Source organism: Leptonychotes weddellii, chromosome 8, assembly GCF_054177405.1.
Source record: "Leptonychotes weddellii isolate Sample4059 chromosome 8, ASM5417740v2, whole genome shotgun sequence".
NCBI classification, from domain to species: domain Eukaryota; kingdom Metazoa; phylum Chordata; class Mammalia; order Carnivora; family Phocidae; genus Leptonychotes; species Leptonychotes weddellii.
The window spans coordinates 89,159,437-89,186,973 of NC_138376.1; the positions used below are offsets into that span (position 1 = coordinate 89,159,437).

The 27,537-nt window shown below is 39.1% G+C and overlaps 1 protein-coding gene across 3 annotated transcripts; it reads right to left on the reverse strand.

Moving 5' to 3' along the window:
• Positions 1–1,478: 1,478 nt before the first annotated feature.
• Positions 1,479–21,297, reverse strand: GPRC6A (G protein-coupled receptor class C group 6 member A). Of its 3 annotated transcripts, none has more exons than XM_006734553.2 (6): positions 21,104–21,297; positions 17,978–18,281; positions 15,472–15,783; positions 7,942–8,154; positions 4,855–4,978; positions 1,479–2,593 (listed from the first exon to the last, which is right to left on the reverse strand). In XM_006734553.2, the coding sequence occupies exons 1-6, from the start codon at positions 21,295–21,297 to the stop codon at positions 1,479–1,481; spliced, it is 2,262 nt and encodes a 753-aa protein (XP_006734616.2). The 3 variants fall into 3 exon arrangements, with proteins under 3 accessions (XP_006734616.2, XP_006734614.2, XP_006734615.2); XM_006734551.2 differs by having other exon boundaries at positions 14,947–15,783; XM_006734552.2 differs by lacking the exon at positions 7,942–8,154 and having other exon boundaries at positions 14,947–15,783.
• Positions 21,298–27,537: the final 6,240 nt, after the last annotated feature.

The window sequence follows — 27,537 nt, forward strand, 5'->3', positions numbered from 1 at the left end:
GACCATTGAATCTGACAGATAAAAAGTCACAGGCAACTGTTCTCTGAACTATTTTGGCAGAGTGGTACAACTAGGAGCCAGATTCTAGTGGGCTCAGCGGGTCACAAATCAATAATGACACTATTCCTTCAAACATTCAGTTGTGAAGAGGAGGGAGAGAGAAAGTTGTAGTTAAAGAGGACGTCAAGATTGGAGACAATGTTATTTTGTATGCTTATCCGTTTTATAAGGATGGGTGACAGTGTGAACATGGCATTCAAATCCTTATCAGCAGCCCTGCCCTGTCCCCTGCGCTCAGAGTCTTATATCCATATGAACACTTGATACATCTTGAAATTACTCCGGGCACTTCAAATTCAGTATTCCATCTTCTATTCTAAACCAGTCTTCTTCCTGCATTGCACATATCCTTCAATAAACTAAACTAGAAGCTTATACTGCAACTACTTCAGGTAAATTACCACTTCCTATATGGCTTAAATACATACTCATATTCTTTTCTCTATTGCCTACTGTAGATCCTAATCCTCTCCCAACTAGACTCCATCATCTACCCTGTCTCAGAGTGATCTTCCTAAAATGGAACTTTGAACCTGTCATCTTGATGACCTTCTGCCCACAAGATAAAGACCTAAACTTCCTATAAAAGGACTCCAGTCTGTGATATTCCTTCATGACCTAACCTCTACATACAAACCAGGACTCCTCTCCATAAATACCAAATGACTGTACTCCCCTGAGCACACCTTCTTGACACTTTCTGCTGCTGCCCCGAGCTTTCCCCCTTTATCTGGACCAGATTTCTATACTTTCTTTGATTAGCTAACTCTTACTCATCTTTTGAGACTTCACCTAAACGTCATATCGTTTATTTAGCTTTCTTCGAAGCTCTCTCATCATCCCCCAGGGTGGCTAAGTGCCACATCACTATACTGTTACAGTGCCCCATGCACATGGCAATCTTAGAATTCCCCACACTGAAATGAAGATGTCAGTATGTAACTGTCAAGGATTTTGAACTCCTTGAGGTAAGAAAGGATGCCTTGATCCTTCTTGTACCTTCGTATTTAGCCTATCACCCGGCACATGGTAACTGTTCAAATGCTTGTTCAACTGAACCAAGCAGGGGAAGTGGGAAGATAAAGATGCTTTAGGAGAGAAGGAGAACCCATATGAAGAGGTTTGAGAAGAGGAGACAGAGGACATAATGGGGATGATGTATTCTGGGCTACTTTTGAATAGAAATGTGCCTAAGAGGAACGGGGTGAAGATGGAGGCAGATGGAGGAATGAAGGCGGTTTCAGGGCGAGGGCTCTATTTTCTCTGTTAAACAGGTGGTTGGACAGAGGGAGCATTGGTGAACATGGTGGCAGTGAAGAAACACATAGAATATATTTGTTGGAAAATAAATGCACATTTTAAATACAAAGATCCTAGACACATTTTATTGTAGGACATGCCATCTCTTAAGGATGCTTTCATATACTTGAAATTCTTTTTCGAGGCAAAATTTTAGATACACGTGTAGCATTTTCTCTGCATATGTGTGCAAATGCTTGTGCCTGAAGATCCTTGCCTTCCTGCCAGGCTGCAGACCTGCCGCCAGAGCTGAGATCGGTCATTGTGATGCTGCTGTTAGTGGAGTCCAGTGAAACATGACTTATGGCAAGGCTGCTCGCAGCGTGGGAAGAGTAACTGTAAATCATCTTGAGAAAGGCAGATTTTGTGTTAGTCTCTTGCTTACAAAGAATAACATAGCATTTGGGAAAGAATGTGCAACACAGGATCCCATAGTTAGATATTAAAATAACAATAATCTCCACAGCTGGCAAATATTTACCAAATGTGGTTGCATAGACAGGGATGAATGTGATCCAAGCTATGAAATAAATGAGCATGCCAAATGTTATGAATTTGGCTTCATTGTAATGCTCAGGTAATTTCCTGCCTTTGAAGGCAAATATGAAGCAAATGAAGGCCAGGATGGCAATATAGCCCAGCATGGTGCCAAATGCAAGGACAGATCCCTCCTCGCATTCCAGGATGATGACTCTGGGCAAGGAGATGTTCTCTTCCACAGCAGGTGCTGCAAAGATCAGCCAGATGGTGCAAATGACAACCTGGATACCTGTGCAAGTGAAGATGATGAGGATGGGTTTATAGAGGCATTTCAGGAAGTTCTGCAACTTGGGATCGAAGCTGAAGGCTAGCAGAATTTTCAGGGACTTCATCAAAATGCAGGAGATGCAGAGAGTGAAGCTCACACCAAATAATGTCTGCCGGGTTTTACATGTGAAGTCTTGTGGTTCTCCAATGAAGAAGCCAGTGCTGGCGAAGTTGAGGAAATGACAGAGAAGGATCACATAGCAGACCAGCAATCCCCCGGATGATTTCACAACGGGTGTGTTCAGGTTTCTTGTAAATATTATGCCAATGGCCAGAACAAACAGGATTCCTAGTAGGGAGAGGGCCAGGAGCAGTATAGCCAAGGAGTCATTCCAGTTGAGATACTCCACTTCCTTTTCAAAGCACCTTGTGCTCCTTACAGGGGCCCAGTGAGTTTCGTTGTTGCATAAAAGGCAGTGATCCATATCTAAAAGACAGGAGATTCAGTTACATTGCAAACAGTTAAAACAGGTGATTGTCCACAATGATGCTACAAATGAGACTCCTTAGTTATAGTCCCGAGGACAAAAGGGATAGAGATCATTGTCGGATTGGTTACTTACTGAAATAAAGCATGCACAGAACCCAAAAGAAGTCAAGAGAGAAAGTGTGAGGGCGAGGGAAGAAAAAGAGGGGAAGAAAAAGAAAAGAAAAAGCCAGCTGGGCTGTGCGTCTTTAGGAAATCAATGTATTCAGGATAGATACTAGCCTCTTAGAAACTTGCTATTCAAACTCTATTAAGAAGAAGGGCTTTGGAATTGGATGCCTCTCAAGTCCCTTTCTTTATCACTTATGACTCCCATAATCTTGAATAAGTAAATTGAACTTTCTGAGTCTATTTCCAAATCTTTAAAAAAATTTAAAAAAGACTCTGCCTCACTGGGGTTCTGCATTCAGTGACAGAATAAATATAAAATGCTTTGCATGGAGCGTTACACACCGTAGACACTCAATGTAGTGAGAACTGCTATTGTAAATAAGGAAGCAGCTCTTTTAAAAGCAGAGAAAATATGGCTGGGTCACCCTAAAAGCTCCCTAAAAATGAGATAAAGCAAGATTGTAACCAGTGACAGTGAATGAAGAATTAAAGTTAATTTTTTTTGTCTAGGGGATCAGTAAAATTGAGTCTCACACAGGCGGTGATAAGCTTGGAAGTGATTTCTGCTGATTCTGATGGCAGGGCCGCATGAAGAGCTGATATCAGAGCGGAGTCTCTGGGAGTGTGATTGCATTTGCTCTCCAGTCTTGCCCCCTAAAGATGGGGTCCCATCTCTTGCCAGAAGCCCCTCTCTGGACATCCATCTGAGAACACTCCACAGTGCCCATTCAATTTTATACGGGGCCCGCGTTCTCTTCTTCCTTAACCTCAAAGTCAGGTTGTGTGTCTGTCTATACACTTCATTACCTCTCCAGCCTCTTCCTCCTTCTAAGCCCTGTTTCCCTACAAATACCCGTTCTTCTCCGTCCTCCCCTAACTGCCACTGCTAGCATGTGCTCTCTTCTTCACCTGTTTGGTGAACATTTAATGCCTTGTCTCTGTACAAGAGCTGTGCCCTGGAGACATGGAGAACAATAGGAGAGAATGTCCTCTTAGATCACCCTAAATCCTTGCTTTTCCTCCAAAGGAAAGGCAGTCTTCTACACTTGTTCTTTCCCTGGTTATCCAAAGACAACCCCAAATTATATTTTGAAAACTCGTGTACATCTTTATGGGAAATAAACGCCACATACTCTCTCGTTTTTATTTATCCCACTAGGCAGACAGCTGCTAGACACCATATTACCTGGAAAATCCAACCCCCAATACCTAATTATTTACACAGCAGAGCCCATCTCAGGTTGGGACAAGTGGCATTTTTGTGAGATAATGACAGAACATGACTATTGGAATATTAACATTGCGATACATTCCCCTTGGAGCCAGTGAGAAAAAAGAGTAAGCATTTGAGAATTGTTCCAGTTCTCAGGTTCTCAGCTGTTACAGATGAAGAGGGATGCAACAGTAAACAAGGGAACACGATGCTTTTAAAGTAGGCTTAACTCCAGGGAAAGTGCTGATAACTCCTTTTAAGACCCTGAAGGCTGCTGACCTTATTCTTGTTCTTTAATTTGTATATTTTGCTCTGATCTTGTAAAATTGTTAAAGATAGGTTTGTCAAACAATCAGTAGCATCTCATCTATGTCAACGGTTCATCCCTTCCTTTCACAGAAGGTTCTTTTTAGGCTTTACCATTGCTTCTTGGTAGGAATAATGAGATCTCCAGGGTATACACACCTCTGGGTTTCTATCATGCTCTGTTTAGCTAACTCAGCATTTATTTGTTTATAGTTACTGTGCCCCAGTTACAAGGCAGGCATGTCTATGTGGGGGATACGTGGACAAAAATTGACAGAATTCACATGGCTTTGAGAGATGTGAGAGAGGAAGTCCAGTTGAGGGGGTGACAACTTCCCTTGGAAGTAAAGTTACTTTTATGTCTCTATTATGTATTGGTTATACATCTGCTGATATAATAGAGCAAATTCCAAGATCAAATGAAATTTCACTGGAATTTAATCTAGCAGGATGAAATGCTGCTTTTTTTAATGAAAAAAAAATAAAACAAAATAGGACTCATGTAAAAAAAATCAGCCTAGGAGAAATGGTTCAGGTGTGTCACTGTACATGCTGTAGTGACTATAATTACCTGTCTGGTTACTGTAGTGATTTTCAGGACAGTTCACACATTCATAGCAGCAGATATGCTGGCTTCTTGTAGTTTTCTTCATTTGTCCAGGACTGCATTCCTTGGAGCATTTAGATTGAATTTGCTGCAAAGTGAAAGAAATCTCAAATAGATTTTTAAAAGATTTATCTTAAGTAACCTTGACTTAATTAATTAATTAATTAATTCTTAAAAGATTTTATTTATTTATTAGAGAGAGAGAGGACGAGCAGGGAGGAGGGGTAGAGAGGGAGAAGCAGACTCCTCGCTGAGCAAGGAGCCTGATGCGAGACTCGAGCCCAGGACCCCGGGATCATGACCTGAACTGAAGGCAGACGCTTAACTGACTGAGCCACCCAGGTGCTCCAACCTTGACTTAATTTAAAGATACATTTACTAAATAGTATTTTAGTCTCTTTAAAAAAAATAGCAAACAGAATTGTTTTGTCATCTGGAGGAATGTGAACAAGTTTAAAAAACAGAAAATATTTCAGACAGTGAAACTGCCTTAGGAAGAAGTAGTTTTTGTTGCATTAATAACTTCTGTAAGCAAATAAGGGAAATTAACTTTCAGAAAATCCCTAGTAGAGGGACAGATGTGTAATGATGGAACAAAAGAAGAAGACAATGGCTTGGAAATTTCCAATCTTGTGTTGTATAAAGAGTTCAACTATACAAGAAAATAGTAACTTATTGGGCTTTTATATTCTTTAGAAGAAGGTTATTAATCATGCTGTCCAAGGACTCTGTCCAGTCTAGTCTTCAAAAACAAAACAGTAGAGGGACACCTGGGTGGCTCAGCCGGTTGAACGTCCATCCGACTCTTGATTTTGGCTCAGGTCATCATCTCAGGGTCGTGAGATCAAGACCCGCATCAGGCTCCTCGCCCAGTGGGGGTCTGCTTGAGATTCTCTCTCTCCCTGTCCGTCTGCACCTCCTCCCACTCTCACACACACACACACTCTCTCTTTAAATAAATAAATAAATAAACAAACAAATAAATAAAATCTTTTAGAAAACCAGTGGAAATTTTGAATTTAGAACCATTGAAGTATTAGTGAAAAAGGCAACCCTAGATATATAAATAATATTTTAAAAATCCTGAGAATTTAGGTTATAATTGTGCATGTCACAATGTGAATCATATGTAGCATCTTATTTTTATGAAGGCCTTTCCAATTTAACTAATAATTCTTTGCACATCAGCTGTGCCTTTTTTCCATTCATAGTCCCTATCTCGTGGCATATCTTGTGAAATAAATCTTTTATTACCTCACCCTTACCTTCCGGAAACAAAAGCAAAATGGGTAAATGAGGGTTTGTCTAGATTCTCTTAATAGCTGTTCCTGAGCCAGGAACATAATCCAAGGACTAAGCTAACTTGTCTTTTCTCTGGGAGATGAAAATGATATGGCTGAGAGAGAAAAGTAGCCAAGATTTGGTAGCCCTGTGTCCACAAGCAGTGGCTTTCTTCTTCTCGACACGGTTACATCCTGATCTGGGTTTGCAGCAGGCAGGACGTCATTAGGGGATAAAAGGGAGACCTTCTTTCTCTCCCCACCCCCAAGAGACAGCAAAGACATTCTAAAGTCTGGTATTAATAACTTTGGGATATCAAAAGATTTAGGATTATCTGATGTTTTGGACTATGGGTTTGAAAGTGGAACTTAGGTTGGATAGGAAGTGTGACAAGGATTCCACCAGGTTTTTCCGTGAGCCGCTAAAAGGAAATTGCCATTTACTGAAATGAAGGTAGGTTTGGGAGCTTAGGTTTGGAGGTACTCAGTCAAGAGGACTATTGGACACCCAGGTGGAGATGTCAATTACACAGTCGTATATTTATTTGGGTTGAAATTTAGAAGATAAGAAGCTGGGAGTCATCTGCCTTCTATATGATGAATGACATTATTTAAATCCACGAGCCCAGATGAGATCACTAAGGAAAAGTGCAGACACAGGAGAGGAGCAGTTCTGAGCTCTGGGTATGCCAATATTTATAGGCAGCTGGAATGATGAGGAAGCAGCAAAAGAGACTGAGAAGGAGTGGCCAGAGACAGAGGCAGAAAATTAAGGGAGCATGGTGTTGTGGAAACAGAGAAAGAAGGCATCTTACAGAGAGAACAATTAACCAGTAAGTGAAGTAAGATGATGTTTGGATTTATTAACATTGGTGAACTGGATAGAAAGAATTAAAGAGAATTCAAGAGAATTATGGGAGGAGAGAAATTCGGGCCATTGAATGTATTTAAATTTTTCAAGGACTTTTGCTATAAAGAGAAATAAAGCATTGGGCAGTATATAGAAGGAGAAATGGGGGATCAATGGAGTTTCTTTCCTTTTTTTTGAAGATGAAAGGAATAACAGCATATTTATGTCATCATGTAGATAGTGGAGAAAAGAAAATTCTTGAGGACGTGGGAGAGCGTGGAGAATCGCCGAGCAGTATCATCGAATAGGTGGAAAGTGGTTGGGATCCAGAGGTCAAGGGAGGAGCTGACCTTGGCCGGGAACACATTCCACCCACAGTGCCGGAAGGAAGGCGGATGTGGCGACAGGGTGACACTGCCATTCTCTTCGGATTGTTTCAGTTTTGTTAGTGACATAGGAAGCAAGGTCAACTGAAAGTGGAGATGGGGAAGGTGTGTTGGAGTCAGAGGAGAGAAGAAAAATCATGGAATAGCTATCTAGGAAGGTGGGTGAGTCAATGGACTAGGGTAATAGTCTGATTGTCCAGCAGCATTAAGGGCCCACTGGAGGTTAGAGATCATGAATTTAGAGTGAAAATAGTCAACAAGGTGTTTTTATTTTTGTTTTTGTTTTGCCAAGTTCAGCTATATGGGGGCCATATTGAATAGGCAGAGAGTTGAATTTAACCAGGATAATGCTTTGGTCAAATGAGGATGATGAAGAGAGCTTGTACAAGGGAGGGAGGCACAAGCTGACCAGAGAATTTGAGGAGGGAAGTTTGGGACAGTAAACAGGCAGGGTCATTGGAGGTTTTGGTGGCACTTTTGCAACTGAGGTACTCATTTGATTTGAATGCTATAAAGCAGGCTACCACAAAATTACCTTAAGATTTCTGAACTCATTTTTTGTTTCTTGGTCCGTGATGATAAAGACATCATTCTTCAGATCATATTGTGCCATCTTGGTGATAGTCATGTGGCCATTGATCTCCTTCCAGAGCACAATGTCATATCCAGTATTCATATCCCCGTGGGCATCAAAATGAAATGAATTCCCTTCATCAGTGAATGTCACATTTTTTAGTACATCAAGTAACTATAAAATATAAAAATAGAAACAAACACTAATAGAAATATGTATCTGTATCCCGCTTATGACACTGCCTTCTAAGGAATATCACCTAAGAGGTAGAAAAAAGACATTCCGGATCAATGAGTGTGGTAACTAGTTGAGAAGGTTCTTATCTACCTGGCAACAATTTGAGAATTCTAGCCTTATTTCTGCCAGAGCCTTGCTCTGTAAATTTGAGGAATCAAGCTAATGTTTACAGCGGGCAGCTCCTCTAGATTATCAAACTGGGATCTGAGCATCTTCTTTTTCCACGTTATAGAATTTCAAGATAGGTCCTATGGGACAGTTGCCTGGGCTTTAATCCTGGTTCTATATCTCATTAGTGATGTGGTCTTGACACTTACAGTTCTTTCTAAGCCTCAGCTTCCCCATCTGTAAAATGAAGTAAATGAAACCTACCTTATAGGGCTATTGTAAGGATTAAATGTAATTAAACATATAAAGAGTTTAGCCCGGTATTGGGCACAGATTAGTAAAGGTTTGATTAATATCTATCAATACTGTTAATTAACTAATAGGGATACTGTACAAATAAATAAAAATACTTTGAGTCTATCAATTAATGATGCCACCTGACATTCATATATTACTTGCTAATACTCAGAAGTGTGATATCCTTCTATCCCCTAACAACTCAGTGAAACACATTGAGCAAGGATCATCTTCCTCTTTTCTTAGATGAGCACCACCAGCCAAGGGGTGAAGGGCCTTATCTGGGAACACACATTTTGACTTTCAGGTCTTTTCATTGCATCTAACAATATATTAATTCAATATCTTCTTATTTTTTCCTTCTGACTCAAAAGCAGTCATCAGTGTGTCTTCTGGAGCTATAGAATTCATTCTTTCCTTCTAGCTACAGTTGGATCCTTGGCCAAGCCTGAGTGGGTAATCTGAGCCAGTGGTTATTATGCTCACCACCCCCACAATGAGGACGATGGGGACAGAGGTGCAAATGTGGGAGACAGTCCAGTGAAAACAGCACCCTGTTCTCGGGGTGTCTCCCCACCAGAGAAGATGAGCTGGTGGGTGGAAGATACTGCTGGTGCCTGCCCTCTAAATCCATATTTTATTACTCCATTTGGTGGGAGGTATGGATCTTATTATCTCCAATGGTTTTCAAATCTGTTGCAGTGATTGAGTGTCTAGTAAAGTGACCTCTAAATTCTATTTCCAATGTAATTCATAAAATGATTATTTTTTAGCTTGAGAGGAAAGAAATGCAGTGAAAAATTACTTGTCTTGTTACCCAGTTTGTACAGTAAGAACTTGTATGCAGTGCAGATAGGACAGGAAATATTTTACTGACAAATAGGGCAGCTGTATTGAGTTTGTGCTGCAGAGGAAGAATACTGGACTGGGAAAGAGGAACACCCTGCCCCACCATTAACCTGATATATAATGACAGCTAAGTAAATACCCTCTCAAACACGCTGGGCCTACTCCTCTAAGTCTATGAGGCTTGTGTTGTGCACAAAATCTGTGGAATGGGGCAGACATTTACTCTATTTGAATAGAATTATTCTATTCCTTCACAGTTGATCTTTTATGAATGTTTCTTTCCTTCAATTTTGTCATTAGAACATAGAAAATCCAGTTATATTTTAAGGTAAATATATTAGTTATGATATCAAGTCAGTGACCAAATGTCACTTCGGTAAAATCTCTAAGCAATGTATATTGATTTTATTATGTGTCCCCACAGATTTCTTAGTTCTTTTAATGAATGTTAAATTGATTAGTATTACTTTAAAGAAGCAGGATATCAGATCTAACAGGGTGGAATTAACACACAAAAGCTTTTTCCAGCAATTGCCTGGAAGAAAAAATATGATGGGAACAAAAATTAAAAAAAGGAAGGAAGGACCTACCATCAATGTTTCCACCTCTACCTGTGTGCTGCAATATTTTCTTCTCTTCCTTCCTTCAGCAGTTCACACACATGAGCCCCAGAAAACTCACTTCTTTAGGGAGCAGATCCTCTTCAACTCTCGAGTTTGGAACTATAATTTCCACCTGGCTTTACCTGCACTTAATTAGGTTTTCCAGGGTAAAGTCCTGACACATACCCGTTCTGTAAATAGTGATAACACTGTATGATGTACATAAACTAGCATAACTGTATGCTTGTCCTCACAGGAGAGACGGTAGAGGCAAACAAAACAGTGCCCTCCTGACCTGATAAGTAAGACAGAACATTTGCTCCGGGTTAAGGTAAGTTTTGAACATCGGTGCTCTGGTTATGAAGTTATCGAAGGCTTTTTCTGTCAATTGTTTTTTTTTTTTTTAATTTTATTTATTTATTTGAGAGCGAGAATGAGAGAGAGAGAGAGAGCATGAAAGGGGGAGGGTCAGAGGGAGAAGCAGACTCCCCGCCGAGCAGGGAGCCCGATGCGGGACTCGATCCCAGGACTCCAGGATCATGACCTGAGCTGAAGGCAGTCGCTTAACCAACTGAGCCACCCAGGCGCCCCATGTCAATTGTTTATTTATTTTTTTCATGGAGACTCTGAAAGTCACTGTGAATTAACACCATAAATCTTAAACAGTGGGATTTGCCTTTCCATGATTATAGCATTCACCCTGTGGAGGGCAATGACCTGTTTTTTGAGAACGCAAGGCCAGGAGGCCACACCGCTGAAGCTGTTGTGGTTAATGTTGTTTTCCTTTTCCCCTGACTTCTCGGATGTCCACAACATCTCCCTAATGAAACTGTGCTGGTGAGTAAATTCGAGGCCCAGAGGACATGGCCTTGTTTCTCTGTCTGGTGCCCAACCCATGTCTTTTCCTTTCAGGAAGTTTTCTATGCTGTAGTGGAAAGCACCCTGGACTAAGGCTGGGACAGTCTCACTGCTACGTGTGTGGGTGACTGTGGGCCAGACCCTAATTGTGGAGGTCCCCTCCATCTCTAAACGGCTGCAAGTCTTGGTCACCAGTAACATTTCCTCTTGCCACCTCTTTAGGACGGAGTGTAAGGAGCGTGAACCTGTGGACCTACTAGAATATTATGGAGATTAGAGGGGATACATGTCAATGCCTACTATAGTAGCCCATAAAAATTATTAGCTCTTGGGGTGCCCGGGGGGCTCAGTCAGTTAAGCTTCCGCCTTTGGCTCAGGTCATGATCCTGGGGTCCTGGGATTGAGCCCCGGGTTGGACTCCCTCTTCCTCTGCCCCTCCCTCCTGCTCATGCTCTCTCTCACTCACTCTCTCTCAAATGAATGAATAAATAAAATCTTTTAAAAAATTATGAGTTATTAGTCTCCTTATCACTGAAAAATCACTATCTTCTCAGCCCATGTCTCTTCTGACTTCTGGACTAGTATCTGACCGCCACTGCTACACTTGAATGTCTCAGAAGCTCTTCGAATTCAACATCTCCAAAACAGAAAGCTTCATACCCACCAGACCTCTACTTTTCTCTGTTTCCATCTCAACAAACGGTACCAATTGTCCAAATGTGGAGTCACTTGCAACATCTTTGCTTCTCTTTGTCTGTCGCCCTTTACACCCAATCTATCTCCAGATCCTCCTCATCCTTCCTCTTAACCATCCATGTATGCATGTCTCCATGCTCATTGTCACACACAGTACTTGTAGTACTTGTACCTGGAGTATAAGCCATCCTTATTTTATGCCTGGATTACCAAATTGGTCCCTCTGCCTCTAGTCTTGTGTCCTTCTAGTCAGTGCACACCACAGTGGAAATGCTATTTCTGCAGTGGAAAGCAGATCACGAGACTTTCCTGTCTAAAAATACCTTTAATTGCGGGGCCCCTGGGTGGCTCAGTTGGTTAAGCGACTGCCTTCGGCTCAGGTCATGATCCTGGAGTCCTGGGATCGAGTCCCGCATCGGGCTCCCTGCTCAGCGGGGGGTCTGCTTCTCCCTCTGACCCTCCTCTCTCTCATGCTCTCTCTCTGTCTCTCTCAATAAAATAAAATAAAATAAAAAATCTTTAAAAAAACATACCTTTAATTGCCTCCCCTTTGCTCTATCAAGTCCAAACCCTTAAACAGAGTTTGCAGACTTTCTACTGAAAGGATGTCCCTGTACTCATAGTATCAGCATCACCTGAGAGAGTGTTAGAAGGGCAGACTTTCAGGTATCCCCCCAACTCCGGCTGAATTAGCATATGCATGATAGTAAGATTCCCGGGCAATTCAACTGCACATCAAAATTTGAGATGCTGTGATTGGTTGGGCCCTAATGATGGATCCTTCACTAATCTCTCTACTTTCTTTTACCTGTAGCTTCCACAAAAAACTCCGATTCTTTGGCACTGTTTTCTTATCTCTGAAGATGCCATGTTTTCTCTCCCTTCTCGGAGTATTTCTGTCCTGGCTAACTCCTACCCATCCATCGTATTCTCCAGAGATGTCATGATCTTTGGAGAATATTCTCTGAATTGTTAATACTGGATTGGTTGCCTCAGTTATGTGCTTCTCTGCCGTTTTGTGTCTCTATGAAACATAGTAATGCATCATTCTGCATTGTAATCAGCTCCTTAATTGTTTGATTGTATACACCAGTAGAGAGATGACTCCTTTAGGAAGAGAATTGTCTTGTTTTCCAGAATATTTCCAACACTCAACACAATGCCTGGAACATTGAGACATCCAATAAATATTTGCTAAATCAAAGTATGAATTAGAAAGTTGACTATTAGACATTCTGTCATCCCATATACATCACTTACTACTTTCTACCTCATCATAAGTAAAGGAAACAAAAACCCCCAAATCACCAGTCACAAGGAGGGGGTATCCTCATGCACATCTGAGTAACATTAAAAGTCTGTTGAAGTAAAACAATTCTGATTGCGCCATTCCTGAATACTGCTCACAGATGTCATCAAATGTGGCGCCAAAGTAAGAGCGATCCCCAAATATTGGGAAAAACTCCCTTGAAGTTATTTGAATGTAAAATTATTTAGAAAGTAATATTTAAATATGAGTGAATTTTACCAGGGGTCAAAATAATCTTTAGGAATGTATCTTTGATTAGTGACCCTAAATGTTGCTGATCTTTTAAATTTAAAGTGTATGGAGATTTCTTCATAAAAAGACAATTGTCTGCATTATTTGTCCCACTGAATCTGGCACAGATGTGGTTTACTCACATTGTGATCAAAGGAGCAAACCACTCACATATTCCTCCTTTCCAATCTGTTTTCATTTGTTTCTAGATAACCAGGCTCCCAGGGGAATAAAGAACAACCCCAGGCTCCTACTGTTTAAATAAAACATTTTAGGAGACTCTGCTTAGATTATACTTTCTCAAGTCTTTTCCTCAGAATGTTTGAGATTTACTCCTGATTTAAAATACTTTCCCAGATCTTTAGTGGATAAATAGCTCTATTTGTATTTTTCTTTCCTTATGAGCCTCCTTATGTCTCCTTCCCTTTATCCTATCTGTCTCCAGGAATGTCTAATTTCTCTCTATTACTCCTTCTCAACCTCTCATTCCTAAAATTTTGTGTAGTGGTTTCATTATTGTGGTTCACTTAATTTATAGTTTTTACCAATCCCTCATTAAAATTTTACATTACAAAGAGTGTGTTTTCAAACAGACATCTTAAAATAGCTAGACGTAAGTGTATATATTTTAAAAAGATAGTTTTAACTTAAAAAAAATCTTCATCTCTAGTCTTCCATCTTCATTAGGTTTTCTGCTTTGCATTTACAGAACTAGCTTTAAAATGAGCAATTTGAAACACCCTATGACTGTTACATGATCCACCCAAATGTAAGCTGATGACCTCAGACCTTGGAGCTTGTGTTTGTGTTTAAAGTAAAAATGACAAAAGTAGACATAACCTGTCCTGGATACTCATGTATATGGTAAGAATTGAGTCTTATTTCCTTTCACCTTCTTTTTCCTTTACACATTTATAATAAATACATTTTTGGAACATAATTCTGCATCAAGACAGACAAGTTTGTCTTTGAGTACACACTATTGAGAAATCTGTTTTAATGAGTAAAATTTATCATCATAAAGCAACAATTTGCTTTTAAATGTCTTGTTTATCGGCATTTAAAAAGCACAGTGTAAAATTTTTACGAAAAAGGGTCACATTAAGCTTGAATTTGAGTTTCTACAAATTAATCAAAGCAAAGCAAAGACTTCTTTACCCGCAATTTGTGGCTCATTTCAACCTGAGATATCATAGGAATTATTATGATTGGTCTCACAACGTTCATTTGAGGAAGACTGGAGTCCTAGGGAGACTGTCCTAAGAGTTGTAGCTGAAGGCTTTGAAGACTATAAACTACCAGAGACACCACAAAAAACAAAGGGCATAGAGGCAGAAGACCCAGACTAGAGTCATATTTCTAGCACTTTCTAGCTTTAGTTTCCTCATTGATAATATTTAGTGATAATAAAAAGGACCATTAAACATGCCCGGTCTTGTGTTTGTCAAGAACACTAAAAGAAATAATTCATATGAAGTATTGAAAAACTATAAGATCAGATACAAATTCATAAACTCACGGAAAATACTTCTATCAACTGGATCTTCTTGGAAAATGAAAGAACACCACTTTAGTGGGTCAGTGTAGTAGTAGTGAAGGCAAAATAGCAACTCTATTATTCTCAAGAACAAAGAGCTAATGATAGAAATGCAGGTTATTCACTGAAGGTATCTACTTACAAAAGGAATACGATTAAGAGCAGTTAATATAAATATTTGCAAATCAACTCAAGGAAAAAAATGACTGTAGGGGAATTTTCTTGGATGTGTGAGTTAGTACCTCCCATGGTTGAAAGGCGTTGGGGTTCTGACAGTCTCGAGCTTGGCAGAGATCCCGAATGGCATAACCAAGGGCAAGCACCGCAAGCTGGATACTGTGAACAAGTCCCGGCTCGGTGTAATCCCACAGGAAATCATTTCTCAGGGAGAAGTTCCTTTCTATATCCTCGTTAGCCTTGTAGGCCAAAGTCCCCTGAGAATGGTTGGAAATGCATTGACTCAAACCACTGTCCTTGACATATGCACAGGCTGACAAGAGCATGGCATATTCATGTAAGAGCTTATTATTCTCACTGGGAAATATATGCAGATTTTGAAGAAAGGAATGGAAAGAAGACATATTCCCTCTTGTAAAGGTGAACCCCACAACCTTGCCAATCCTTTTAATGTTGGGAATGGTGGTAATCTTGGTGGCCGTTGACCAATTATCACTAGCAATCCAGATCTTATTTATATTCCTTTCTATAGCCTTACTGAAGAGATTGAAAACATGGAATTGCCTCAGAAATACCACAATGACATTAACTTGGGCTTCTGCTATGATTTTCTCAAGTGTCTCATTGATCCTGATCTCGATGGTATTATCTGAGAGGGAGGCTGGGAGAACTTCTTTGAAAGCTATGCACACATTATTTGCTGTAATCTGAACTGCAAAAGTGTTGAGGGCCAGTCGTCCGTAGTCATCATCTGTGGCTATGATGCCAATCCAGTTCCATCCAGATTTCTGAATCAGGTGGGCCATTGCTTTAGTTTGATAGAAGTCACTGGGCACAGTCCGTAAAAATGAAGGAAAGCGAATTTTGTCACTTAGGATTTCTGCGGTTGATTCATAACTCACCTGGAAATTGATAGACTCTTTTAGTTATGGTGTTGAGGAACTCCAGGTGGCTGTTCATACTCTCTTTCATTTCGGTGACTTTCTGTAATCTTTTCCTAAATTCTCTGGTCCTTTACATTCTTCCCCTTCAATGAACTTCTACTTTATAAATAGCTTCTACTTATAAATAGCTTAAATCGTGACATTTAAATGGTGACTATTTAGAGTCATTGTTCTTCAATCATTTCATATTGTGTACCGTACAAGCTCTCTAAAGGTTCAGGCTCTATCTTCTGTCTCCAGCTACATTTCTGTATCCAGTTACATCTATCTTATATCTCAGGCCAAGGCCAATAGTGAATATTATTTAAATACTTAGAGATAAATACAGGAAAAATGCAGCTGGTCAAATAAGCAAAATGCATTTTGGAACACCTGGTGTATTCAACATTTTGTCTAATTGACAACTTTGATGATTTTTTATTCTAGGTAAAATAAATCATCCAGCCAAATAGTCATCTAGTCTAGGGGTCAGCGCACTTTTTCTATAAAGGACCAGATATAAAATATTTTAAGCTTTGTTGGTCACATATGGTCTCTGTCATATATACATATATATATGTATACAGATATACATTTATATATATAGTATTTTTTGTTACAACCTTTTAAAAAATGTAAAGACCATTCTTACTTGACAGCTCAAGAGCTTGAGAGCCACATTTGATCTACATGCTATAGTTTTGTGACTCCTGATGTACTTAAACAAGCATCAGCATTTTGGGAGACCTACCTAATATGTGCAAAGCTTTGCTTGATTTACAGCTCTGGGAATTTTATTCTAGGGGGAATTATTACCTTCCACACTGTGTCACTTGCTCAGTGATTGTTTTTTCCACTATTTATAGCAGCCACCTGGTATGGTGGAAAGACAGTAGGCTTTGGAGTCAGACAAACTGTCAGAATCCTGACTTCAATAAATTTGGTAAAGCTAGTATTTCTTTACCTGTGAAATAATAAGATTCTTATGAAGATTCAAGGAAAAAATTTAAATGGATATTGGCACACGGTGGACATGTGCCTAAATCTTAGTTTCCTGACATTGCTATGCAGACCTACATTTTATACTTGGCATTGCTGGGCTCATCTACATTTGACACCTGGGCTTCAGTAAAATCAGTGTCCCCTGCAGAGAGTCCCCTTTCCTTTTGTGTTGTCTAGTGTTGTCAGTCATGGAAATGACATTTTTACATGACATAATCATTGTTAAAAATAGTCTACTTTTGGGGCGCCTGGCTGGCTCAGTTGGTTAAGCGACTGCCTTCGGCTCAGGTCATGATCCTGGAGTCCCAGGATCGAGTCCCGCATCGGGCTCCCTGCTCGGCAGGGAGTCTGCTTCTCCCTCTGACCCTCCCCCGTCTCATGCTCTCTCTCTCTATCTCATTCTCTCTCTCAAATAAATAAATAAAATCTTTAAAAAAATATATATATAGTCTACTTTTCTTACTTATCACCTAACCAGCATTATAGAGAGTCTAGAAAATTTGAGCCAAAGCCTTATCTCTGAGCTATTTGGGGGAGTAATTCTTTTGTTTTGTCATTTTGGATATAAACTTTTTTTAAATCAACTTCACTAGGCTATATAATGGAACTCTCAGAGTCTCAGAGATGCTGAATGACCAGCCCTTGCTTATCTCTGCAAATGGACTTCTTACCGCACTCTTTTCTATACACCTGATCTAGCTATATTGACCTTTTGTTATTCTTCAGCATTTGAACTTTGTACTTACTGTTTTCTCAGCGTAGATGCTGTCCTCTCTTCCCCATCTTCCCTTGGCTGTCCCTTCTCATTTGAGTTTCAAGAAGTGTTCCTTGACCTGCATGTCCCCTTACCGCTCAGTCTCTCTTCAGTTTTCTTCATAGCACCCAACTGATGTTATTTCAGAAACAAGGCAGTTGAGGCAATCAGAGATTTTGGTCTTATCTGAATCCTGCTGAGAACATTCAGAAACTCGATCTGATGGATTGAGGGAGACTATCTTCCCTTAGTGCTCTGTCCACTATACTATCCAGAATAGGCACCATGCCCTCTTTGACTGAAGAGAAAGAAAGGTTAAAGTAAGAGCAACTCCATAACTAGTTTCCCAGGTTACCCTGATCCTCTCATAATGAAGAATATGCTCAAAACCAACGTTGGCAGTAAGACAAAACCCACCTGTGGCATGAGCTGTAAATTCAGCATCCTGGAGACAGCCATCGTTATTTCTGAGTAGCCAGCGCCTATGACAGCCTTAACTCTTGGCATGTAGCTGGAATGGTCACACTTAAACTCCATGGTTTCTCTGGAGCAGCTGAGCTTAGACAGAAACCTCAGAGTTGCGGCCATTGCCACTGTGGCTTCGGTACAGGTGTCATAGATCTCATACCCCAGTGTGACTCCAGATAGTAGTGGGGAATTGTTGATCATCTCAATGCTGTGAATCATGGCAAGAGCTTGAAGGAAAATTGATATCTCAAAGCTGTTGGGAAACAAGGTTGGTTGGTTGGTTTTAGAAAATCAGAACATAACTCTTCTATAGACATGATGGTGACTCATTTTATTCACACCTCTGCCTTACAATGGACAATTTCTGGATCACTAAAGCTTACCTCTTAAAGGGTAAACTTCACTAAACTCCATTTATTTAAAAATAGTTCTTGATGGAAACCTTTCTAAAGGGTATATAGTTTCTTAAATAGAGTCTGTGGAACAGGATTTAACTTTTTCTTGACTAATTTTGGGATCATTTGAATACTCAGTTTAGTATTCTGCAGTATGAAGATGTGTCTTATAGTTAGGTGTCGCCATTTTATTGCTGTCCATTTTATATCTACTCCTTAGACTCACTAGCCTGGCTTTTTTTTTTTTTTTTTTGGCTTCTAAACTATTGTGGTTGGAAACCAGATTAATAAGACTCTTAAGAATCACATATAAAACAGGCTGTGGGTATAAGCTCAGTAGCTTTCTCCTAGATAAAGCGCACTATTTTAGTTATGAAACATAGCTATTTCCTCTTTCGGTGGGTTTTCCCAGTTGACTTCTTGATTTGTGATTACTTCAGGGCACTGAGTTGTTTGTTTACTGATTTACTGTTAAGTTTATGTCATCCACCACCGTATACAAAAGGTTGCAAACAGTACCTAATACATATAGTAAAGATTCAAATGTTTTTTAAATGAATAAAGGAGAATATTATTATTATTTTAAATTCCAGTACAGTTAACATGCAGTGTTTTATTACTTTCTGGTGTACAATATAGTGATTCAAAAATTCCATATATTACTCAGTGCTCAATATAAGTATACTCTTGATCCTCTTCACCTATTTCAGCTATCCCCCTGCCCACCTTCCCTCTGTTAGCCATCAGTTTGTTCTCTATAGTGAAGAGTCTGCTTTTTGGTTTTCTCTTTATTTTTCCTTTGTTCATTTTGTTTCCTAAATGGGTGAAACCGTATGGTATTTGTCTTTCTCTGAGTTATTTCACTTAGCATTATACTGCCTAGACTCATCCATGTTGTTGCAAATGGCAAGATTTCATTCTTTTTTATGGCTGAATAATGTTCCACCACACCACATCTTCTTTATCCATTCATAGAGGAGAATATTATTGTTCAGGGTTTTGATATTTTTAAGTGTCCTTTTAGTTCACTGAATTATGATAAAGTATTTTAATAATATTATTTGCCATTGGAGACTATCTAAAAGTGAAGTTTGGCAAATCAGCGTTAAGTTTTTAATTTAAAGAAAGAAAGAAAAGTAAATGTAATGAATCATAATAAAAATAATGCATTGTATAACAATTAAAATGTATATTTTCAGGGTCCCCCCATGTTAGCTCCATGAGAGTCTAAACCTCTTTGGTGTATTCACTTCTGTATCCCAGTGCCTAGAATAGGGCCTAGTTAATGTAGGCACTTAATAAATAGTTGTTTGATGCTGAATGAATACTGTTTCTCTTAAGGAGTGTCAATAAGGTGAAAGGATGTTCAAGTCAGTAATTTTTTTTTTCAGAATAAATTTGCTTATTAGATCAATGATTTTTTCATATTTTCCATCCTTAACTGTTGGCCTATAATTGTGGGCCTCAAATCTGCAGTCATTCTCTGGGTACCAATTTAGTGCTCTGAAAATCTTCATTATTTATCTTGAGGCATTTGCTGGTATTCCTGATAACCAACATTTAAGAAGACAGTAGCTCAAAGCTCCCAACTTCTAGGGTGAATGACAGGAAGGAATGTTAGTGTGATGTGGAATCACATTTTATCTGACAGCATTCTTAGAGGAGTTGGTCAATACTTTTTGATAAAGAAAGAAAAAAGCGAGGGGGAAAGAGAAGGTTAAATTTACATACAAAATCATCAAGATAGAAAGCAGGATTTCTGAGGGGAAGGAAGCATGGTGATCACATTTGCCATAGCAACAGAAGCCGATGCTGCCTGTGTCCCCAAGTCATCCGGGCCCTTATTTTACAAAAGAGAAAATCGGAAACTGTAACTCAACAAGTTTAAGTGATTTGCCTAAGTCTACAAAATGTTTTGTAGTTTATTCCCAGACTGAAATTAGAATTCAAATATCCTGCTCTCCTTAAAGAAAATCCATTCGTAACATCCTCTGCCCAGCTTTACTTTTCCATAGTACACTGTGCCGTGTCTTTTCTACAGTCAAAGTTTCAGTGGAAAGTGTTCATCAAAGAAGAAGGAACACATTAAGTTGAAGTAAGGCCTTAATTTATCATGAAAGAATTTGATAATTTCAAGAATGAAATGAATGCAGCATTGACAAAAATGCTGGTGTAGAGAGAAATTTTAAATGTAGCCCATTTTAAACAAAACACTAAATAATACATATTTAAAACAAAATGCATGTTGTGGGGGATATAAACATGAACAATACATAGTATAAATAGATAATGTAATATAAATTCATATACATTAATATTAATATATAATAAATACATATACATATATAATATAAATAGAAATGTGCTGTGTATGTTTGTTGTGGACAGGCTACAGTGTCTCCTAATTGATTTTCTCACGTGACTTCAGGGTTTGTTTGTTTTTAGGCAAAATCTAAATACAAATATTAAGGGAAAGCATTCACTGCCTCTGCACTTAGCGGTTGATTATACATACAGGGCTGATATATTTCTCTTTTAAGGAAGGATTGCAAGACTAACTATATGCAACTTAAAAATATATGAGTTTAAATTTTATTAAAATAATTTAGATGTTAATACAAGTGAATGCTTACATGCCTTAGTCTCATAGTATAAATGTGTTCTTTGAGACTCTACTCACCCAACACACTTCTGGATTTCTGGTCGTCTGGGATAGTCTTCTGAGGACAGCATTTTTTCATGAATGGCAAATAAACCTCCGATCATGATATGTCCTGGAGAAGTGGCAGCCACAAAGTCATCAGGGGTCTGGCAAGGCTGGGAAGTAGCAAGAGTACTCCCAAAGCAGATCATCGGTATGATCAATAGTGCCATGCTTCGATCTCATTTGTTCTGTTCATGTGAGTTCTTAGGAATCACTAAGCTCACAGAGTGCCAACAACATGGTTTCTATTTCACCTGTAAACACCATGTAAGATATAGGGCAGTGTCAAAGGCTGGAAACATTCAGTTTTCAGGTGCTTGATGATAGTCAAAACAATTCTTCACCAATAAGAACATATCAGACTCTAACATTCCATTGTTGGAGATGGACACTAGCAGTCATGCTGGGAAAAAAGTCATAGAATTAGAAACACAGGTCCTCGCTGGGATAGTACTCTTTTACTTCACTGATATGCCCAGGGCTTTGGGTCATGTTGCCATTTCTTTTGAAGTAGAATATACAATCTTCAAGAGGGAGCAGTTTGGGAAAGGCTTCCCACTTCAACAATGAACAGTTTTGCATTTCCAAAGTATTTGGAAATTTCCTTGTATTCAAGGCCCAAAAGCTTCAGTGTCATTTATAAACTGTTTAGAAAAATAGCATTCTGCTTTTATTTTTCCAGTAAGGCTCCATTTAAAAAAAAAAAGAAATTCAGTTAAGTGTAAGTATTTATCACTTTCAGTATACATGTGTTAGAAATAAGTAGTTTTGGTGATAATGGGCAAAGTTAAAATTGGGACAAAACTTACCTGATAGTGTTTGGTTTTGAACAAGAAAGGTCTGTCACAGATTGTCGACATTGCCACATTCTGTGGATTTTATTTTTATAAATTTGGAATGAATTTTAGTCTACATGTTCTTAAATGCTTAGGAATCTGAACTAATGTGATTTAATGGATTTCAGGGATAGATACTCCTCAGTGACTTAGGAACCATTAAGAAAAAGTTAAAATTTTTTTACTTTCCTTTTTAAAATCAATCTTTTCCAGACATTGGATTAAGAAGGAATATATCATGGGCCGGCAGTTCCAAACCCCATACAGCCAGGTTGTTGATGGGTCGCAGACATGTTTAGAGGAATTTTGGAAGATAAAAGAATACAATGGCTATTACAGTGTTTTCCATCATCCAGATTAGCCTTAGGTTCCATTGACATGTGGAGTTACACCAGCCGAAAAGTGGAGAGGTCACAGCTCTTCACACAGTTCCAACGTTCCTTAAGTCCTACGTTTTACCATTGGCAGGATTTCTCTTAGGATCCAAACCAGTTAACTTCAGTTGTTCAGAAAGTTTAATATACATGGGTTTGAAGTCTCTTCAAATGTATAGTAATTGCATTTTGCCCCTCTTAACCTTATTATTCATTTGTGTATATATATGTGTGCAATGGATGTATTTGTTTTTATCAATGTAGTTTTTTTTTTTTTGCTCAGATAACCTGCAAGGTCTGCTGTAGTTACAAATTCAAACATGATTTTGGCAAAAATATAATAAAACATAGTAAGTTCAGATCATTGTCCAGCAAAACTATATAATAGGTATTAAATAACTCAGAGTGATTCTGCAGGTATGACCCTCCTGTGACCGTATTGCTCAAACCTGACATTAATTTGAAAAATCAGTGACAAAGTTGGACCAATGATTTCTCTTAGGTTGCAATGTTAACAATATTTAGGGACTTTGTTATCTGATAAAAATTAAAGACAAATCACATTTTCTTATTTTTAATAAATATAATCAAAGTTGGAAAATCTGTTTCTATAAAGGAGCCTTCTAAAGGTGGGAAAAAAGGGTTTTGCAAGCCCTTGTCCTGTAAAATGCAGTGTTATGTGGCAGAAAGAGCTCAAACTTTGGAATCTGACAGACTGGTTGGCTCTGCCCACCACTTAGCATATGACCATGAATGAGTTACTACGCTTCTCTGAACAATCATTTTCTAATTTATAAAATAGGTAGGCTATTCTTTCTCATAGGTACATTTTGAGACTTGAGCTGAATTGATCTGTAAAGCTCCTGTATTCTAGCAGGCATTCAATAATTACCTCCTGTCTTAGCCCATTAGGACCAACTATAACAAAAATACCGTAAACTGGGTGGCCTATAATCAACGCACATTTATCTCACAGTTCTTGAGGCTGGGAAGTCCAAGATCATGGCACTGTCAGGTTCAATATCTGGTGAGATCCTGCTATAAATCTCACGTGGTAGAAGAGGCCAGGGAGCTTTCTCGAAGCTGCTTTTATAAGGGCATTAATCCCAGTCAGGAGGGCTCTGCCCTCATGATGTAATCACATCCCCAAATCCCCACCTCCCAATACCACAACCTTTGGGGTTCCATTTCATTATGTAAATTTCGGGAAGACACAAAACATTCGGAACATAGCAGCTCCCACCTTCCCCTTCCCAAAACCAAGCTGAAAGTTATTAATTCTTAAATTTGGAGTGCTTTCTGCAGTTGGCATTGCCCAGAGCTCTTTCTCAAACACCATAAATGCATGCCTCGTAGTAGTGATGATGCTTGTAATAGTACCACTGGTTGGTTATTGTCTCCCTGGAAGGTAAATCATTTTTGAGTTAGGCTTGAAGGAAGATACAGAGTCTATTTATTACTTCAGAATTCCACTGGACATATTCTCTTCACTGTTGTGGTTTCTGTCATTTTCAAGGTGTAATTTTGGACTAGGGAAAGCACTTTTAGCCATAATTTTGAATCTAAAGTTATTCCATATTTTCTGCTATTTAAAAACACTTGCAGGGACGCCTGGGTGGCTCAGTCAGTTAAGCGTCTGCCTTCAGCTCAGGTCATGATCCTGGAGTCCTGGGATGGAGCCCCACACCAGGCTCCCTGCTCAGCGGAGAGTCTGCTTCTCCCTCTGCCTGCTTCTCCACCTACTTGTGTTCTCTCTCTCTCTCTCTCTCGTCAAGTAAATAAATAAATAAATAAATATATCTTTTAAAAAAAAATACAAACACTTGCTTATGTTTGACATGTCATGACAGCAATAACTATTACTATTCCAAAAGATCTTTTTTAAACAACAGTTTCTGAAGGATAAAAGCTCTTGAAGAAAGTTTGAGAGATGAATTACTGATGGCAGTAGTTCTTTCCTCCTTTTGATCTCAGGTTCTGTGTTTCTTTGTTACTATCTTGATGTGAAGCGCTATCTGGTTAATATTATTTAAAGGGAATAGTGTGGAAGTGATCGCACCACCCACATATTCTCACAGAGACACCATTGCCCTGCTTGGACAAGTACAGTAGGGACATATACTCAGTGAGTAGGGATGCTCTGTCCTGTCAGCATTTGTCTGTAGCACTGATGATGGACTGACCCCCAGCCCCACCCCCAAAGCTAAAAGGCTGCTGTGAAGACTGGGTCAAGCTGGAAATGGCCCTCTGGGACCTGAGGCTCACAGTATGGCATCAGCACTCTAAGAAACTTCTAGTCAGTAAGTTTGACACCTGTCATCTCTTAGCACGTGAGCTTTCTCTCCTGCTACCACAGCTTTCCACCCGTCCACCCCAACTCCACAGCCCTCTTTCATGCTTCATTACATTTCATACTAAAAATGACACCACAGTGCTATTTGCATCTGCAATGAGATCTTAAAAACAGAACCATCTTCAAAATTAAAGGAATCAATTTAAACAGTGGATTTCGGTTATCTGCAAGAGGAATTGCAGGGAGGTCCAGCATGGCAGGGGTTCGTGGGGGGACTTCTGGGCCACACTAGCCAGGCAGTGACCGCACACAGAGCCAGCCCGACAGAACAGCTCAGTGTGCTCACCCTGAAAGGAAAGAAGCCCACCCAATGTTATGCAGGTAGATGCCAGTATCTACAGCCTGGGGGGAAGACAAACAGAGTTTAAGAGTTCTGATCCATTAGTCCATGTCGTCCATCGCCGGTAGTTATTTATTTATTTTTTCAGGGCTGCACTAACAAGAATATATTTAGCTACAACAAGCAGGTATTCAAAGCACAATACCAAAACGACATTTTATTTGATCAACATGAAATTTGAGTGGTTTTTTTATGTTCCTTGTGTGCTTCTCTTTCACAAGAATCCCTTATCAATGAGTTGTAACAGGAGATCGCAGCCTTAGGAACACAACGCTCAGGGCTGAGCCAGGAATCCAATGATCAGGCGCTTTCAACTGGCATCTAGTGTGCTAATGTCTTTCATGTTTACTTACTTTTCTTACTGTTTCCTCATTTTTTGTGTGCTTAACTATTATCTCTTCAACTAGATGGACACTTTTTGTAGGGCTGAGATAGGGTTTGATAGGTCTTTGTACATCTCATAATTTATTGTCTTTCTGAAAAAATACAGTTTTGTGATGCATTTAGCAGCATTACAAGTGTATTGCTCAGTTTGATCTTTTTAACAAGTCATCAATGAGCTCACAGCAGATGAGCCTCAGTAAGCTAATCTGAGCTAGAGTACATACTAGATATGATCAGCATTTTTATAGTCTATTATTATTATCATTCACTTGCAAAAATCAAAATATCAATTCATATTGCATAAACAGCAGGGAGTGCTAGATGAATACCATTGTTCTGTAAATCACAGAGTTCAGTAAAACTTCAGCGAAGGGTAAAATTACGGCAAAGGCCTAAGTCCCCAGTGAACCCCATTGACTGCATAGCTAAGAAATTTATCTCATTTAGTTGGATTTCAAATAGATCAATAAGATCAGAGATGGTTCTTAGCAAGGTTATAAAATAACAGTCAAATTTTGGTCCTCTTAACAATCTTTCCCCTATCAGTTCCCCTGTTCCCCTGTATTTACCCACCTTGTCTTGTATTTCCTCACTGTGCTATTCCACATTGAGTTGTAACTTATCACTGCAACACTTCTGTTCCATCCTACATCATCTTCTCTGCTGTATGGCTGTCTATAATCAAAATTTCTCTCCTAGCGTTTTTTTTTTTTTCATTTCATATATAGTTTTAACATTAGGTCTCTGACTTCCTTTAATATGAAACGTAAGAGATATTATCCTACTTAGGGCATCCCTGGAGGTCTATGGATGGAGTTCATGGTAGTCTATGAATCCCTTAAAATTGTGTAAAAATTTTGAGTGAACATGCATATGTGGATTATTCTGGGGAGAGCATTTGGTGCTTTTATCAGATCATCAAATTGATCTGTTACCCCCAGGAAAATTAAAAACACTGTCTATTCGATTTAAACCTTGCTTCCCAGGAAACCCAGGAATGTTTTCTGAGATAATGATCCAGCGTTTGTTGCTACCCATTTGTAACTCGAACCATCCTCACTGGTCTTCCACCAACAGCTTCATCATTTGCTTGATACACATCACCATTTAATACCACCAGTCAAAAGATTATGTGAGCCGTTATGATCCACAAGTCACTTCTCACCCATCGCAGAGGAGAACACAACTAGATCACTACCCTAAAAACCCCGCACTTACTTCCCCTACTTACCACAAAATGAAGTGAAGGGTATTTATTTCCTGGTGAAGCTAAGCAGGAAAGGCAGTCTCTAGTGTTTGATTATAATGTTCCCACAGAACAGGCCAGGTGTTCAGTTTTCAGAGCTATTTTCATTGTATTTTTTCCACAAATCATATAAAAGATACTGTTATTAAAATGTTTTATTGTGACTTGAAGGTGTGTGTGTGTGTGTGTGTGTGTGTGTGTGTTTGTGTTTTTCCCCTCTTGCTGAAGGGAAGAACTTGAATATTTTAGGTTACCATTTAGATCTACATTGTATAGTCTCACATGGAATGGTAAGGCAGCATTTTATTTTTTCCCTTCTGCTATTACTGTTCCACTTACAAAAGTACTTCTTTTGCCCATCTCATCACCTGTGGTAAAATAGGCAAAGAAATCAAAATCCTGACAGACCTACCTCAGTATCCAGTCATTGCCTCAATCTTCTCTTATGTGTTAATTGACTCTCTCATACTGCAAACTCTATTTTATTTTTAGTGGTGTTATTAAAAAACTAAAAGGTTTTAGTCTTTTGCATAACAAGCTGCATGTACTCGAAAGCCATTTTTAATATCAAACTAAATTGTAAATTCAAAGGAAAAACCAATCTGCCATATCACTACTTCAAGTGCTGTTGATACAGTTTGTTGATTGAATGAATGTCTTAATTTTCAATCAGTTTTTTGAGGTGTTTAGACATAGTGCAGGTCAACCACTTGGCTCTCCTTTTTCTACGATAAATAAATACTACTTAATTTATAAAAAAATTTTTTTTCAGGAGTTTACAAACTGTGCCACCATATCCCCACATTCCCGAAGAAACATTCTGCACACAACGGATGCTTACATTGGCGAGAAGCCTGGTCCTTCTTACCCAGTTTGC

Bases quoted from the DNA above. Each gene is read 5' to 3' on its own strand.
- GPRC6A (XM_006734551.2), bottom strand. From the start codon at position 21,297: ATGGCACTATTGATCATACCGATGATCTGCTTTGGGAGTACTCTTGCT. The intron at 18,282-21,103 runs GTGAGTAGAGTC...GTTTCCCAACAG, and splicing joins GAAATCCAGAAGTGTGTTGG to CTTTGAGATATCAATTTTCC. The intron at 8,155-14,946 runs GTACTAACTCAC...TATATTTTATAG, and splicing joins ACGCCTTTCAACCATGGGAG to TTACTTGATGTACTAAAAAA.